Genomic DNA, 16,291 nt, shown 5'->3' with positions numbered 1-16,291 from the left:
CATTATACAACAAGCCATGTACCTGACTGGCATGGGTGAACCAGCAATACAACAAGCCATGTACCTGACTGGCATGGGTAAACCCATTATACAACAAGCCATGTACCTGACTGGCATGGGTAAACCCATTATATAACACGCCATGTACCTGACTGGCATGGGTGAACCCATTATACAACAAGCCATGTACCTGACTGGCATAGGTGAACCCATTATACAACAAGCCATGTACCTGACTGACATGGGTAAACCCACTATACAACAAGCCATGTACCTGACTGGCATGGCTAAACCCATTATACAACAAGCCATGTACCTGACTGGCATGGGTGAACCCATCATACAACAAGCCATGTACCTGACTGGCATGGGTGAACCCATTATACAACAAGCCATGTACCTGACTGGCATGGGTAAACCCACTATACAACAAGCCATGTACCTGACTGGCATGGGTAAACCCATTATACAACAAGCCATGTACCTGACTGGCATGGGTGAACCCATCATACAACAAGCCATGTACCTGACTGGCATGGGTGAACCCATTATACAACAAGCCATGTACCTGACTGGCATGGGTGAACCCATTATACAACAAGCCATGTACCTGACTGGCATAAGTGAACCCATTATACAACAAGCCATGTACCTGACTGGCATAAGTTAACCCATTATACAACAAGCCATGTACCTGACTGGCATGGGTGAACCCATCATACAACAAGCCATGTACCTGACTGGCATAAGTGAACCCATTATACAACAAGCCATGTACCTGACTGGCATGGGTGAACCCATCATACAACAAGCCATGTACCTGACTGGCATGGGTAAACCCATTATACAACAAGCCATGTACCTGACTGGCATGGGTAAACCCACTATACAACACGCCATGTACCTGACTGGCATGGGTAAACCCATTATACAACAAGCCATGTACCTGACTGGCATGGGTGAACCCATTATACAACACGCCATGTACCTGACTGGCATGGGTAAACCCATTATACAACAAGCCATGTACCTGACTGGCATGGGTGAACCCATTATACAACACGCCATGTACCTGACTGGCATGGGTGAACCCATTATACAACAAGCATGGCTAAACCCATTATACAACAAGCCATGTACCTGACTGGCATGGGTGAACCCATTATACAACAAGCCATGTACCTGACTGGCATGGGTGAACCCATTATACAACAAGCATGGCTAAACCCATTATACAACAAGCCATGTACCTGACTGGCATGGGTGAACCCATTATACAACAAGCCATGTACCTGACTGGCATGGGTAAACCCATTATACAACAAGCCATGTACCTGACTGGCATGGGTAAACCCACTATACAACAAGCCATGTACCTGACTGGCATGGGTAAACCCACTATACAACAAGCCATGTACCTGACTGGCATGGGTAAACCCACTATACAACAAGCCATGTACCTGACTGGCATGGGTAAACCCATTAAACAACAAGCCATGTACCTGACTGGCATGGGTGAACCCATTATACAACACGCCATGTACCTGACTGGCATGGGTGAACCCATTATACAACAAGCATGGCTAAACCCATTATACAACAAGCCATGTACCTGACTGGCATGGGTAAACCCACTATACAACAAGCCATGTACCTGACTGGCATGGGTAAACCCATTATACAACAAGCCATGTACCTGACTGGCATGGCTAAACCCATTATACAACAAGCCATGTACCTGACTGGCATGGGTAAACCCACTATACAACAAGCCATGTACCTGACTGGCATGGGTAAACCCACTATACAACAAGCCATGTACCTGACTGGCATGGGTAAACCCACTATACAACAAGCCATGTACCTGACTGGCATGGGTAAACCCATTATACAACAAGCCATGTACCTGACTGGCATGGGTAAACCCATAATATAACAAGCATGGCTAAACCCATTATACAACAAGCCATGTACCTGACTGGCATGACAACAAGCCATGTACCTGACTGGCATGGGTAAACCCATCAAACAACAAGCCATCTACCTGACTGGCATGGGTGAACCCATTATACAACAAGCCATGTACCTGACTGGCATGGGTGAACCCATTATACAACAAGCCATGTACCTGACTGGCATGGCTAAACCCACAATACAACAAGCCATGTACCTGACTGGCATGGGTGAACCCATTATACAACACGCCATGTACCTGACTGGCATGGGTGAACCCATTATACAACAAGCCATGTACCTGACTGGCATGGGTGAACCCATTATACAACAAGCCATGTACCTGACTGGCATGGGTGAACCCATTATACAACACGCCATGTACCTGACTGGCATGGGTGAACCCATTATACAACAAGCCATGTACCTGACTGGCATGGGTGAACCCATTATACAACAAGCCATGTACCTGACTGGCATGGGTAAACCCATTATACAACAAGCCATGTACCTGACTGGCATGGGTGAACCCATTATACAACAAGCCATGTACCTGACTGGCATGGGTGAACCCATTATACAACAAGCCATGTACCTGACTGGCATGGGTGAACCCATTATATAACAAGCCATGTACCTGACTGGCATGGGTGAACCCATTATACAACAAGCCATGTACCTGACTGACATGGGTAAACCCATCAAACAACAAGCCATGTACCTGACTGACATGGGTGAACCCATCATACAACAAGCCATGTACCTGACTGGCATGGGTGAACCCATTATACAACAAGCCATGTACCTGACTGGCATGGGTGAACCCATTATACAACAAGCCATGTACCTGACTGGCATGGGTGAACCCATTATACAACACGCCATGTACCTGACTGGCATGGGTGAACCCATTATACAACAAGCCATGTACCTGACTGGCATGGGTGAACCCATTATACAACAAGTCATGTACCTGACTGGCATGGGTGAACCCATTATACAACAAGCCATGTACCTGACTGGCATGGGTGAACCCATTATACAACAAGCCATGTACCTGACTGGCATGGGTGAACCCATTATACAACAAGCCATGTACCTGACTGGCATGGCTAAACCCATCATACAACAAGCCATGTACCTGACTGGCATGGCTAAACCCATCATACAACAAGCCATGTACCTGACTGGCATGGGTGAACCCATTATACAACAAGCCATGTACCTGACTGGCATGGGTGAACCCATTATACAACAAGTCATGTACCTGACTGGCATGGCTAAACCCATCATACAACAAGCCATGTACCTGACTGGCATGGGTGAACCCACTATACAACAAGCCATGTACCTGACTGGCATGGGAAAACCCATTATACAACAAGTCATGTACCTGACTGACATGGGTAAACCCATTATACAACAAGCCATGTACCTGACTGGCATGGGTGAACCCATTATACAACAAGCCATGTACCTGACTGGCATGGGTGAACCCATTATACAACAAGCCATGTACCTGACTGGCATGGGTGAACCCATTATACAACAAGCCATGTACCTGACTGGCATGGGTGAACCCATTATACAACAAGCCATGTACCTGACTGACATGGGTGAACCCATTATACAACAAGCCATGTACCTGACTGGCATGGGTGAACCCATTATACAACAAGCCATGTACCTGACTGGCATGGGTGAACCCATTATACAACAAGCCATGTACCTGACTGACATGGGTAAACCCATCAAACAACAAGCCATGTACCTGACTGACATGGGTGAACCGATTATACAACAAGCCATGTACCTGACTGGCATGGCTAAACCCATCATACAACAAGCCATGTACCTGACTGGCATGGGTAAACCCATTATACAACACGCAATGTACCTGACTGGCATGGGTAAACCCATTATACAACAAGCCATGTACCTGACTGGCATGGGTGAACCCATTATACAACAAGCCATGTACCTGACTGGCATGGGTGAACCCATTATACAACAAACCATGTACCTGACTGGCATGGGTGAACCCATTATACAACAAGCCATGTACCTGACTGGCATGGGTAAACCCATTATACAACAAGCCATGTACCTGACTGGCATGGGTAAACCCATTATACAACAAGCCATGTACCTGACTGGCATGGGTAAACCCATTATACAACAAGCCATGTACCTGACTGGCATGGCTAAACCCATCATACAACAAGCCATGTACCTGACTGGCATGGGTGAACCCATTATACAACAAGCCATGTACCTGACTGGCATGGGTAAACCCATTATACAACAAGCCATGTACCTGACTGGCATGGGAAAACCCATTATACAACAAGCCATGTACCTGACTGGCATGGGAAAACCCATTATACAACAAGCCATGTACCTGACTGGCATGGCTAAACCCATTATACAACAAGCCATGTACCTGACTGGCATAGCTAAACCCATTATACAACAAGCCATGTACCTGACTGGCATGGGTGTACCTGACTGGCAAGCTGAGACGTTGACGAGGCCTCCTCCCAGGCAGTTGGTCTGTGGGGTGCAGTATCCTAGATTAGCTGGGTTCTCTGTGGCATTCTGGAAGGCAGACATTGGCCCTGAAAACCGCCACAGCTTGATTCCCTGGGGCGACTTCACATCCTTACTGTAGACCCCTGGAACACTCCTGTGGTACAATAATCTACAATTATTTGCTGTGTTTGGGAATATCTGTTGATTTAGTCAGGTTGAGCAATGGTCTTAAACTTAAGTAACAACAATACACTTATAATGCTCTTAAGTACAATGTTATGGGAGAGTTGGGTCTTGTGCTGTTAAGGAAACAAGAATACCAACATGTCGAACTTGATGATCACCAACCACTCTCAAATGCACCATCCAACCAATTATTTTGTAAAGAAACAAGTTGAACTTAAGAGGAATGATTCAGGATTAAAAGATTATCTAAAACAGCCGAAATTTGAGGCTGAAGGCCAGACACCAGTAGATGATTGCAGGATCACAGAATTGATTAACGCTATCACTGAAAATTTTATCTTGATAAATTCAACAGAATATTCCTGATAGCCATTGTTGTAATGTTTATTAAAAGGACTGAATACTCGGGTGAATACTGTCTGTTATTTTTTCACAGTGCTTGCTTAGGTAAAATTCAACATTGATTGTTTCTTAATCATGTTTTGGACCAATTTTCGATCCCAAATATTTTTAATCATTACCATCATTACCTGCAGACATCTGAGGAAAACGAGTATGTAGTGGTATCCTTAGGTAGGTATGGTGGACCAAGGGTACCATCTGAAACATCAGTAATAACTGAACAACTATCAGTGCCAGAGTTACCAACCATGCTACACATGAGTACATAAGTTGCATGTAAACATCTTGAACATGTTTTTTTTAAATTTTTGCCAAAGTTGGAAGTTTTTGCATAATGGTGCTATTGATTACAAATCTATCACAATATAGGACATGTTTAAAATCATTGCTTACATGACAAACCTTACCTGAGCCATTAATCATGTTAGCCTGTGTTGTTGTCCAGAAATCCAGATGACTGCAATAGAAAGAAAACAATGTACATGTAATTGTATGTCCCTACAGGATATTTTATTTATGAACATACACAAAGCTAGGGTGTAAGTATATCATGGTAAATAAAGTAAGATACAAATGTTTATGGTAGGTAAATATACAATGCCTGGTTCAAACCTAAATATACCTGGAGCCATTGTATTTGTCTATAACTCCAAGTTTGGAAATATCCGATTCTCCGGTGTATACAGTGTAAACTCCATCATTCGTAGCATTTTTCTGAAATACACCAAATTTGTTTTAAAGGATAACATTGGTTTTGTGATAGTGTAGTATAATATAGAAATGCATGAGGTCAGAAGGTGCGCTCTTAACAAATTGATGGCCATTTGTTTGCTCATTCTATCTATATATTACCAAATTATTAAAGTCACAATTATGGGCCATGCATGCTACACATGTCTGTTTTGTCGCTGGTTACCGGTACATGTAAATATCTTGAACATGTCTTTTGTTATGACCAATAATCAAGTTTTTGAGCATTAACACTGACACCAAACTATGACCCCAAGGCATTCACGATACCACTACTTTTTACTTTCTAAACACAGACTAACATAAAACCAATCCCAAGATAAACCACTTACATTCATGAAAAAGCCAATGTAATCTGTGTAGAACCAGTCTGGGTCGATGGCCTTGGTAATGTTAAGTAATTGGTCGTGGTAGCCCCAGATGATTTCTCGCAGGGGGCGGGTCATGAACGGGTGCTCATCAAACACCTGGGTCAGCAGGTATATAACCTCACGAACCACTGGTTCCTCCAGCACAAGAGCATTATATAGGGCCTTAAAATATAGAAAATGAGGCCCTGTAAGGAGGGGAAGCATGAAAGCTGCTCGTCTTACACTTCAATATACAGGTACACATGGACCTACCTCAAATACACAAACAGGGTCTTTCATTTATATAAACAAAGCGAACCTCTCATTTACAGGTTATTTGGCCAATAGGATGCTTGATATAGCACAGACTCAAACTTGCCTTCAAGTAGTCGAGCATTGTACCCGGCCCCAATTTCTTCATATATCCTAAGCGCACCACCCTTAAGCATCTTATTTCATTAGCCAAATTACTTACTTAAAATTAGCTTTTACAAAACAAAAGGTTTATTGTGGTTGTGTTCAAGTGACATACAGAACATATACATACATATTTGAATGTATTCTTTTTTTGCTCCAAAGTATATAAATGCGCCCAAAATTACAAATTGTGTTTTTATGCTTAAAAAGGATAGTCCCCATCTGCTGTCTGTAAGGGCCCTATTTTGATCCCTGCTTTCAATGCAACATTTTCTTCAGATTTTATTTAGTAACTTTCTTTAACATGAAATTAATTTCATGTAAAAGCATATCACATTGATCTGTTGTTCAAAATGTCAAGATATATTTTGTATTTCCTTAAATCAAAGTTGTATCTTAAATGCGTTTAAGATTGTACAAAAAATTGGGGCCTCACCTAAAATCAAACACATCATAGGGGCAGACCATGAAAATGAATTAATCTGACATCAAAGGAACTTCTTGGTTATCCCATAATAGCGCACTGTGCACGGCCATTTCATATGATCAGCACATGCCATTTTAATGCAATATCACTTATTCTGTGACTTAAATTGGCAATGATATTTGGAGGTAAAATGAGGTTGTTCAAGTATTGTGAAAGCCAAGCACTTACACTGAAAGATGGAGTAGGAATAATAAATTGATAACTTCCTTCTGTTTATGTAATTTATTGCTTAAGTATCTGAAAAAAATATTTCCCTTTTTCATCTAAAACAATTTTGTTTATTTAATTTAGTTCAATGTTTTATATCATGGAAATACATTGAAACAACACATGTAATAAATCTATCATCAGGTTTGAGTAAATACCTAATAGCTTAATTCATTACCCCCTTTCTCATTTTGTTTCCCTCAAAAAAAAAAAAAACTTGCAGCATAACTGCTGTTTTTTTCCATTGAAAAAGATATCTAGCCATTTTGATATAGAACACCAAGAATACTAAAAGTTTACCCAGTAGACAGGATTTGCTGTCACAAAAATGTCCGACTCATTGTGTCCCTGTGACATGTCTGGCAGGAAGTGGAACGTCCGATTCTGCCTATATGTCACTGTCCCATTGTCATTGAACTTTATATCATACTTTGTTCGCTTTTCGCTGAAAACAAGGACATGATATTGTTAAACTCAAAGTTCATTTGCTTTTCACTGAAAATTAGTACACGATTTTGTTAAACTCAAATAAGTATAAATCTATATTTCAACTTCGTTTCCTGTAAGTGTTTCACGAGTAAGGGGCCAGTGTTTCATTGAAGATCTTGGGCGTTTAAGGGAAATTATCTTGGTGTCACATTTTTGTCATTTTGTTTATATATTTGTAAGAACAGAATTTCTGTTTGTATTTAAGTTGAGAACACACTTGAGGAAATGAAAATAATTAATTGTAGCCATTTGTGATGTCTAACAGAATAAAGATTATAAAATTTATGACTGAAATACTTTAATGAAACAGGCCCATGGAGTGTATTTGATGAATTTAATGAGTTTTTAACAAAACAAAAATGATAGTGATTTGTCAGCTGAAAATAATTTTCCTGCTTTCCAAGTACTATTATGATAAAAATGCTTTAAAACGTCACCATCTAAACAATCATTTTTCAATAAACCCATCAGCCTAGCCTACCCAGGGGAAGGGTTACATAGGCAGAGCTGCCATTCAGTAGGACTAAAATAAGAGCTCTACTTTAACACCTTAGAAATGGTATGCTTTTCCAAATTTGCTCATAGTTAATAAAAGTAAGTTAGTTTATCAATAGAAGAGCATGGAAGCTTAAACCATGTATACATTAGTTCAACTTTGTTCGAACAGTTCATTTCAGATAATGATTTTCTATGCAATGACATTTTACAGAAGGGCACTCTCCACATGGCCAAAAAGCTGACTGGGCCATTCTGTAAGTGTAGAACCCATTTGGAACTACCTGAAAATGTAGGGCTGACTGAGCCTAAGTGTTAAAACCATATGGATCTTACTGAAAAAGGAGGGCTTACCAGACCTGCCAGTAAATTGTTGGGCTACCTGGGCCTTCTTGTAAGTGGTGGATCCATCTGAACCTAACTAAAATTGTATGACTAGCTGGGCCTACCTGTAAGTGTAGTGTCCATATGAACCTACCTGTTAGTTTAAGGCTAACTGGGCCTACCTGTATGTGAAGTGTCCATGTGAACCTACCTGTTAGTTTAAGGCTAACATGGCCTACCTGTAAGTATAGGGCCCAGCCTGGACCAGGTTGGGAGGCTTGGTGCCAGCCAGGACCTCGTCAGGGTTAGTCAGGTTGAACATGTACACCTGTAGGTAGATGGGAACTGGTGGGTCCAGCCAGAACTCGTACACAGGGCCTCCTTCCTTGATCACAACTGTCTAAATAAGGAATAGAACAGTGAATTTTAGGTTATGCCAAAAATGGGAGGGCTGAAAAATGTGAAAATTCAAAACCTCAGCAAATCTAGGAACTGACCTTTTCCACTTGTTTCTTGATAACCCACTCCAGCAGGGGTATAAGACATGCCCCCAGGATGGTCAAACTCCAGCCAACAGCACACGCGACAGCCACACGCTTCTTCACGGACCACGCCATAATACCAGACTGAAACTAATGTGTCCTACAATAATTCTTTATTCTATTTGTCATTAAGATTGAACACAATGTCAGAACTAATCAAAACTATTACCCGCTATGTCAAAAGTAAAGTATAAGACCTTTCTGACTAAATCAGTAACCATTCTAAATGATTGGAAAAAAATAATGAGTCCAAATGATTGCCAAAACTTTGACATTTTTACTTACAGACTACAATCCTAGATGTTTGCAAAATGTTATGACAATCATTTAATATACTTTTAACACACATGTTAACATAAAAAACACAGCCAACTCAATTCAGCTGGTACTTACAATTTTAGTGAAACTATAGCAGTCCAGTAACAACAGATTTTGATGATAATTAAAATAAAATAAACTCTCACTTATTTCCAAAATTATACTCTAAAGAACACAACAGACTGTAAAAGGAAAATATTTTAGAACAGGAATACTCAGCTTGAAGTGGAGTATCAAATTATTCCAAAAATAACATCTCAGAACACAATAGATGAGAGGGAAGTGTGAAGTACTCTGTACTCTGTACTTACAACTGATGTACATCAATTGAGCTTTGCCCCACCTCCTCTTGATATATCCATCACATGAACGCTAGACTAGGAGTGCTTCTCCTCTGTATATGGAAAATCATCTCTTCAATATAAACTTGATATTCACATGAACATTTTGCAAAAAAAATTCAAGTTGTTAATGATTGATATGCTGCGTCCAAAATCATTCGTGTCCAGATTGTATTGTAACAGTAACATTAAACATATTTTAAACTGCAAAATTTTCATTTTGATTTCATGCTTTCCAGTGGTTTATTGAAGTATAACGGTGAATTATACCTCAATAAACTCACCATAATTGAAACAGTGAGTTTAAGGAAATATATGTGCACTGTTTTCTTAGATTTAACCAGTTTCATTGTAAAATTTGCAACATAAACACATACAAAGCCGGGAAGAAAATGCAATTAAGTGATTTCCAGAATGACTTCATATGGTTTAAAGTTCTCAAGGTTTTACTATTAATATTTATACAATTTTGCTTTTCTTTTATTATAAGCATAAAATAAAAAAGATTTATTCTTTTTGAGTTTAAGATAGCAAAATATATCACCTTGTGAACACCAAAAGTAAATAGAGCACTGGTAGCAGACCAATCCGGAAATATTCATTTTGATTCTCACTCATTGAAATAAATTGCATATCTTAAACTGATACAAACAATCATCCTCTATCAAATTAAACAATATTCCTGCAACACATGTACCAATCTGGTATACTTCAAATGAAATCCTTATTAATATTTCTATTTTGTGACCATCCTATTTATTCATGATAAAGATAATTTTATAACTATAAAAAGAATTTAAAGAAATCTTAAATATTATTCCAAAGTATTATACCTTCGTAGAGCAACCTTCACATAAAAACTGTGATATAAATGATGCCGATCTCCTCAATTGGTTGTTATCACAATGTATTAACCCCTGACTGAATGTGGCTATGTTATCAAAATTAGCTTATCACAAAGATGTATTCATTGTTATATAATCAAATATAAATGGTATACATTGTATTTATAAACAGTCATATACATGCACATTTGTCATAACTTGACAAAGGGGCAAAATATGATTACACATCAGTGGTCAAAATGAGCACATGGCCACCAGCCATGTACTGGTAAAATGCTTTCTTGATTTGCTTAAATTCTGGGTTTCATACAGCAGGGCTTGTTCAAAAATGTAATGCCAAGCAGTAGTATATGATTTCGGGCTTGTTCATCCAGAATACTAATTTTGATGACTAGCATATATATATATTGTTTTTGTCTCACTATACAGCGACTTATTTAAAAATAAAAAGATAAACAAACACAAACTGACAACAAAACCAAGGCTTTGGAAATACCTCAATATTGTTTCTTAGAAAATTGTTTCCAGCTTAAAACGCCTTTCTGCTGGATTGCATGGGTCTGACTGTAAAAAAGTGAGTCCTTGATTTTGATAATTTGCCTCAATGCTAGAGATTTAGACATTCCTAAAAGCAAGAGTGATGTTCATGAAGTGGATTTTTTTTCCTACTTTACTACCTGCTAATAAGGTCAGATTTAAAAAAAATATGTAAGTGTGTCTGAATATCATTTTCACATGTAAAACAAGTGTCATTATGTGTAGGTCAACATTTACTACAGTGCTCTTAAAAACAGTCATAACATTATGTGTATTTCCCTTGCAATCAAAAAGACATATTCAAAAGAAGAAACAATTAATGGTCAGTAAAAAAGGCGTCAGCAGAAGAAAAATATATGCGGTGCAAAAACTAGTGTCGGCCGGGAAACCTGAGACAAACATTTTTTTTCATGCCTGACTGAACCATTTCTCCTGTATGCAGTTTTGCACTTGGCTTTAGTTATACATGTTGACTTGATCTTTAAGATTCAGACTATACTAACAAAGTTAATCTTTAACAAACAAAAACAATCACAACTGCACTACTTTGACTTTTCTATTTGAGAGGTGACTGAGGTTTAGTTTTATTTTCTTATAAAATGTCTTTCAAACCCATAACTTAAATATAAAAATTATAAGAATGAAGTGAAACACACACAAATATTTATGTTGTTAATTTTTTCTGTCATATTCTTGAATTGTTCCAAATCATTATGATGACCCGTAAGGAATACATTAGTTAATATCAAAGGCCACTGAAGTGACAGTCTTATTCAATGTACATGCATTGAACATAAAATAAGTTCCTTCAAATGCAGCTAGGAAGTTTTTAATAACTTAAATTTACCCATTGAAATTGTAGCCCCAAAACCATTGAGTATGAAACTCTTATGCAGCATGTTAATACTTTAGTTTTTGAGTAATATGGTTGACCAATAATAGGGTCATACATTTGTAAATAAATGAAAGCACAAATTGGTTGCATTTTCCAATTAATATACTGGAAAACCTCTGCCAGGTGATCTCGACAAGTTTCAATAATAGCATCAGCGAATAGTCAGTAGTTTTCTACCATATTAAAGATTATCCAAAGCAGATATACAGTAATAGAACTCAACCTTAAAGTTAAAACTTGGTTCTTGTACATATCTTTAAATAGAGGGAAAAAGGTTACACAGTCATGTCAAACATTTCAAAATTCCCCCAAAAGAATAAGTTGAAATATATAACCGTGCAGACAGGAAATTCACCGGGGATGAGCAAAAAAAGTCACGTGACCACAAATGCAAACACCAGTAGTATTTTGGCTCGATTGATCGTCAATCAAGGTAAGTTTCTTATCGATATTTTTGTTATACGCGAGAGTTCGTTCAAATGACATAGCGCAAAAAAGAATGCATTGTTTTGTCTTTCAATCGGTGTATTGGTCACCATTCATGTCTGCATAGTTTTCGAGAACACTTCGATACAAATTGTGTCCATGAATGCAAACACACGTAGGTAGTGTTAAAATGTCAAATATTAAGATAAATTGCCACATTTTTTCAATTGTTTTGACTTTCAGTTGTTCAATAATGATTTTTATTTGTTTTATAAATATTCTGTGCGATGCAATTTGCACAAACAAATGCATTTTCTGAAGAATTTAAATTTGGCAAACGCACGTTGGCATTTTCATAAGGCAAACGCACGTAGTCTACCAAAAATGACAAACGCACGTAGGCATCTTATATAATAAAAAAATGAGTTATCGTATATGTCGAAAGCTTTTAAAACTTTTTATTCTTTTTATATCCATAACTATTGCTGTAAGATTTTTGAATTTATATTTAATTATTATTATGATCATAATGCTTACGGTCATATGCATAAGGGAAAGTGAAACGCTTTATGTCGTTTTACTTAGCTAGATAAGCCATCTTTTAAAATTTTAATAAGCGTTTGTTTGCGCGAGACGTATTTTTATGAAAATGCTTTTACAGATGATATTCTTTTAACAAACTACAATTTGTGTAATATATTTTGCGAAGTAAATCAAGTGGCGCTTAATTAATGAATGACAGTGTCTGTTTCAGTGATGTCATTTGTTTGCCACGTTTGTGGGAATGCGTTGAAAACGACATGGGGGCTGAAATTGCATGAGCGCCGCAATGACGGTGTAAAAGCATTTACACGCTGTTAGAAACAGTTATACACAACGGAGAGCTTGACGCGCCATTAATAATGTAAGTGTATTCTAGTATTAAAAAATGCTTATATTATTCTTGTTTTATTCTATATTATTCTATAATTAAGCAATTATCTACCAGTCACAAGCTCAGGCGTTTTTATTTAAGGTTACCAAAATATTGCAATTACAGTATTTTAATTGCATACCTTTAAAGGCATACATGTATTTATACAGGTCAGCACCACACATGGATCCAATAAGCAGTTTCTGTGCCCGAAATGCATGCAGGAGGTCACCACACATACGTACCTGAACAGGCATTGGCGAGGAGAAGATGGCACGACATGTTATACGTGCGACATGTGTGGGATTTCAATGGAGGAGATATAGACCTGAAGGCTCATATGGACGGCCATACTGGCGAGAAATCATACCAGTGCGCTGAATGTGGGAAATGTTATCGGCATAGAAGTAGATTGTGCAAGCAAAGGTTATTAAACACACCAAATAAAACATCAAATTTTAGATAATAAGTATCTTTCATGGCCGAGAGTGCAAGGTTCATCCCAACCCGAACATAGAGTGTATTGCGGAAGCGGGGTTTACCGTGTTTCCGCAAAACACCCTGCGAGAGGGGTGGGATGAACCTATCTTACACGAGCGGCGATGATCCTGGAAAAACCTGGAAATCTTTTGTGCGTAGAGAATATAATGCGCGTATAGATTTGTAATAATTCGTGGTTGTTATGGATATGCGTGCAGTGATTCGGATTATGTTTATGATATGATTAAATATTTATAGTTCTTAAAAGAGGACAGCGTTATTTCTTGAATGGAGCGCGAAAACTTGTCTATTGCTCCATTTGAAGCGAGAAATAATCAATTTTGATTTTTAAAATTGCCACGAGACAATGTTTCCATGATGCTACGCGACAGTCGTCTACAAGGGAGGTAATTGTGTGATGACGATTAAAAAAATAAATTCCATACGGGTACTTGTTTTATCTTGGCCTTGCCAAATTTTTAGGTCAACTTATCTGATGTGGAAGAAAGTAGAATCTCAGGCAGATCATAACAAAAGTATTGTTTATTAATATCGTTATGTTATTTGATTACTTATCTTTGATTTTATCTGATTATCTGTGATCGCTTTTATTGTCAATCAATTTATTCAATGTATAAAACTAATCTAAGATATACAGTTATAGAATAAATGAAGAATATTTCCATCATAATGTCATTATTTCTGTAAAACAGCACTTATACATACAGTTTAAAGAGTATTTTCAGTGATATAAACATTGTTCCGGGTAGAGCATACATTGTCATTGTATCATCGCAATTCATTTTATGGTTATCATTATCACAATATCTGTCATTAACAATTATCATGACAGTATTATCATCACAACATGAAGAATGGTAAAATAAAAGGTTCATTAAAGATGTTTAAATTATGTTCAAATTAAATGTTTATCCCCATGCGATCTGTTACAAGCATCTTAGAATCGTTACGTCTGGCCCGCTCCCAGCACACACCCTTCTGTAATGCATTTCTGTTTATCAAAACAGTCCCGTACTGTACTGTACTCCGACTCTTTGTATCAAACGTGTGGTTCCTGAAATGTGACATTACAACAGCTGTTCTAAATGTTCGAAATAAACATTTAACAAGCATTGTTAAGTTAGATAAGTCTGTATACCACCAGTATGGCCGGATGAGAGTTTGTTCGAGAACTCATATTTCCCGCAACACTCCCGCATAATATCGTGTCAATGTTTGTTACGTATCAAAAATTTATATAACTTTCATTATGATGGATATTTAATATTAAAGCGGATAAATATCTTCAATTAAAGGCTAACGAAATATTCGTTTGCTCCTTATTATAAGATGCCTACGTGCGTTTGCCATTTTAGGTAGACTACGTACGTTTGCCAAATTTGAAATACTTCAGAAAATGCATTTTTGTACATATTGCATCGCACAAAGTATTCATAAAGCAATTAAAAACAATGCTTGAACAACAGAAAAACAAACATTTGAATTAAATGTGGCAATTTATCAAAATATGTGACATTTTAACACTACCTACGTGCGTTTGCATTTATGGACACAATTTGTATCGAAGTGTTCTCGGAAACTATGCAGACATGAAAGGTGACCAATACACCGATCGAAAGACAAAACAATGCATTCTTTTTTGCGCTATGTCATTTGAACGAACTCTCGCGTATAACAAAAATATCGATAAGAAACTTACCTTGATTGACGATCAATCGAGCCAAAATACTACTGGCGTTTGCATTTGTGGTCACGTGACTTTTTTTGCTCATCCCCGGTGAAATTGTGCATGTCTGCTGCATAAATGTTGTGACAATGACCTTTGAAATAATTCTTTCAATATTTTATTTAGATTTGAGTTTGACCTTGACTGTTTAGTAAAAGACCTGGATCTTTCATAACAAACCTTAAATATCAAACATATACATGTACATATATGCCATTCTATTTTTATACTAGATATCATTTAAAACACAAACAAGTTTAATCTTAACAAGCATTTACACAGTTAATTCTTGCTGTAGCACCCATTACAGGTCCGTGCACCATCAGAGTATGATTTCAAAAACTCGAGTTGTCACAATCCCCAGAAGTCTACCTAAATGGCTGTCAACCAGTCTTTTGGCAATTTTATGACTATGGCATTATGACTTCATACAGGGTTACAAAAGAAATGTCAAAATAATAAAAAATATCACTGAACGCTCATTATTGTAATGCTAGTGGGTGCATTAGCTATTAAAGAAATCCTGCAGTAGTCCATATAAACAGCTGCTTCAGAGTCTTTGAAGGTTTTTGATTTGGCGACTCTACTCGTCCATTATTATAACCCACAAGTTTGTTGTTTTCCTAGCCAAGAATGACAGATCCCAGTGGTAAGT

At 37.9% G+C, this 16,291-nt stretch overlaps 1 protein-coding gene across 4 annotated transcripts in view; it reads right to left on the bottom strand.

Annotated features, from left to right (window-relative positions):
* The window catches only part of LOC128242686 (lysosome membrane protein 2-like), a 34,277-nt gene that overhangs the window by 17,297 nt on the left and 689 nt on the right, over positions 1–16,291 (bottom strand). For 2 of the 4 annotated variants that reach the window (XM_052959939.1, XM_052959937.1), the window contains exons 2-10: positions 9,764–9,846; positions 9,090–9,224; positions 8,832–8,992; positions 7,585–7,729; positions 6,156–6,356; positions 5,696–5,787; positions 5,481–5,530; positions 5,202–5,271; positions 4,458–4,639 (exon numbers count right to left, since the gene is read on the bottom strand). In XM_052959939.1, coding sequence (XP_052815899.1) covers positions 4,458–4,639; positions 5,202–5,271; positions 5,481–5,530; positions 5,696–5,787; positions 6,156–6,356; positions 7,585–7,729; positions 8,832–8,992; positions 9,090–9,209 — 1,021 coding nt within the window. In that variant the 5' untranslated portion in view covers positions 9,210–9,224; positions 9,764–9,846. Of the gene's footprint in view, positions 1–4,457; positions 4,640–5,201; positions 5,272–5,480; positions 5,531–5,695; positions 5,788–6,155; positions 6,357–7,584; positions 7,730–8,831; positions 8,993–9,089; positions 9,225–9,527; positions 9,668–9,763; positions 9,847–16,291 lie in introns of those variants that run through there. The other 2 variants (XM_052959940.1, XM_052959938.1) reach the window with 2 other exon arrangements.

The sequence above is a fragment of the Mya arenaria genome, chromosome 8, assembly GCF_026914265.1.
Source record: "Mya arenaria isolate MELC-2E11 chromosome 8, ASM2691426v1".
Taxonomy (NCBI): domain Eukaryota; kingdom Metazoa; phylum Mollusca; class Bivalvia; order Myida; family Myidae; genus Mya; species Mya arenaria.
This window is presented reverse-complemented; position numbering and strand designations above follow the sequence as displayed.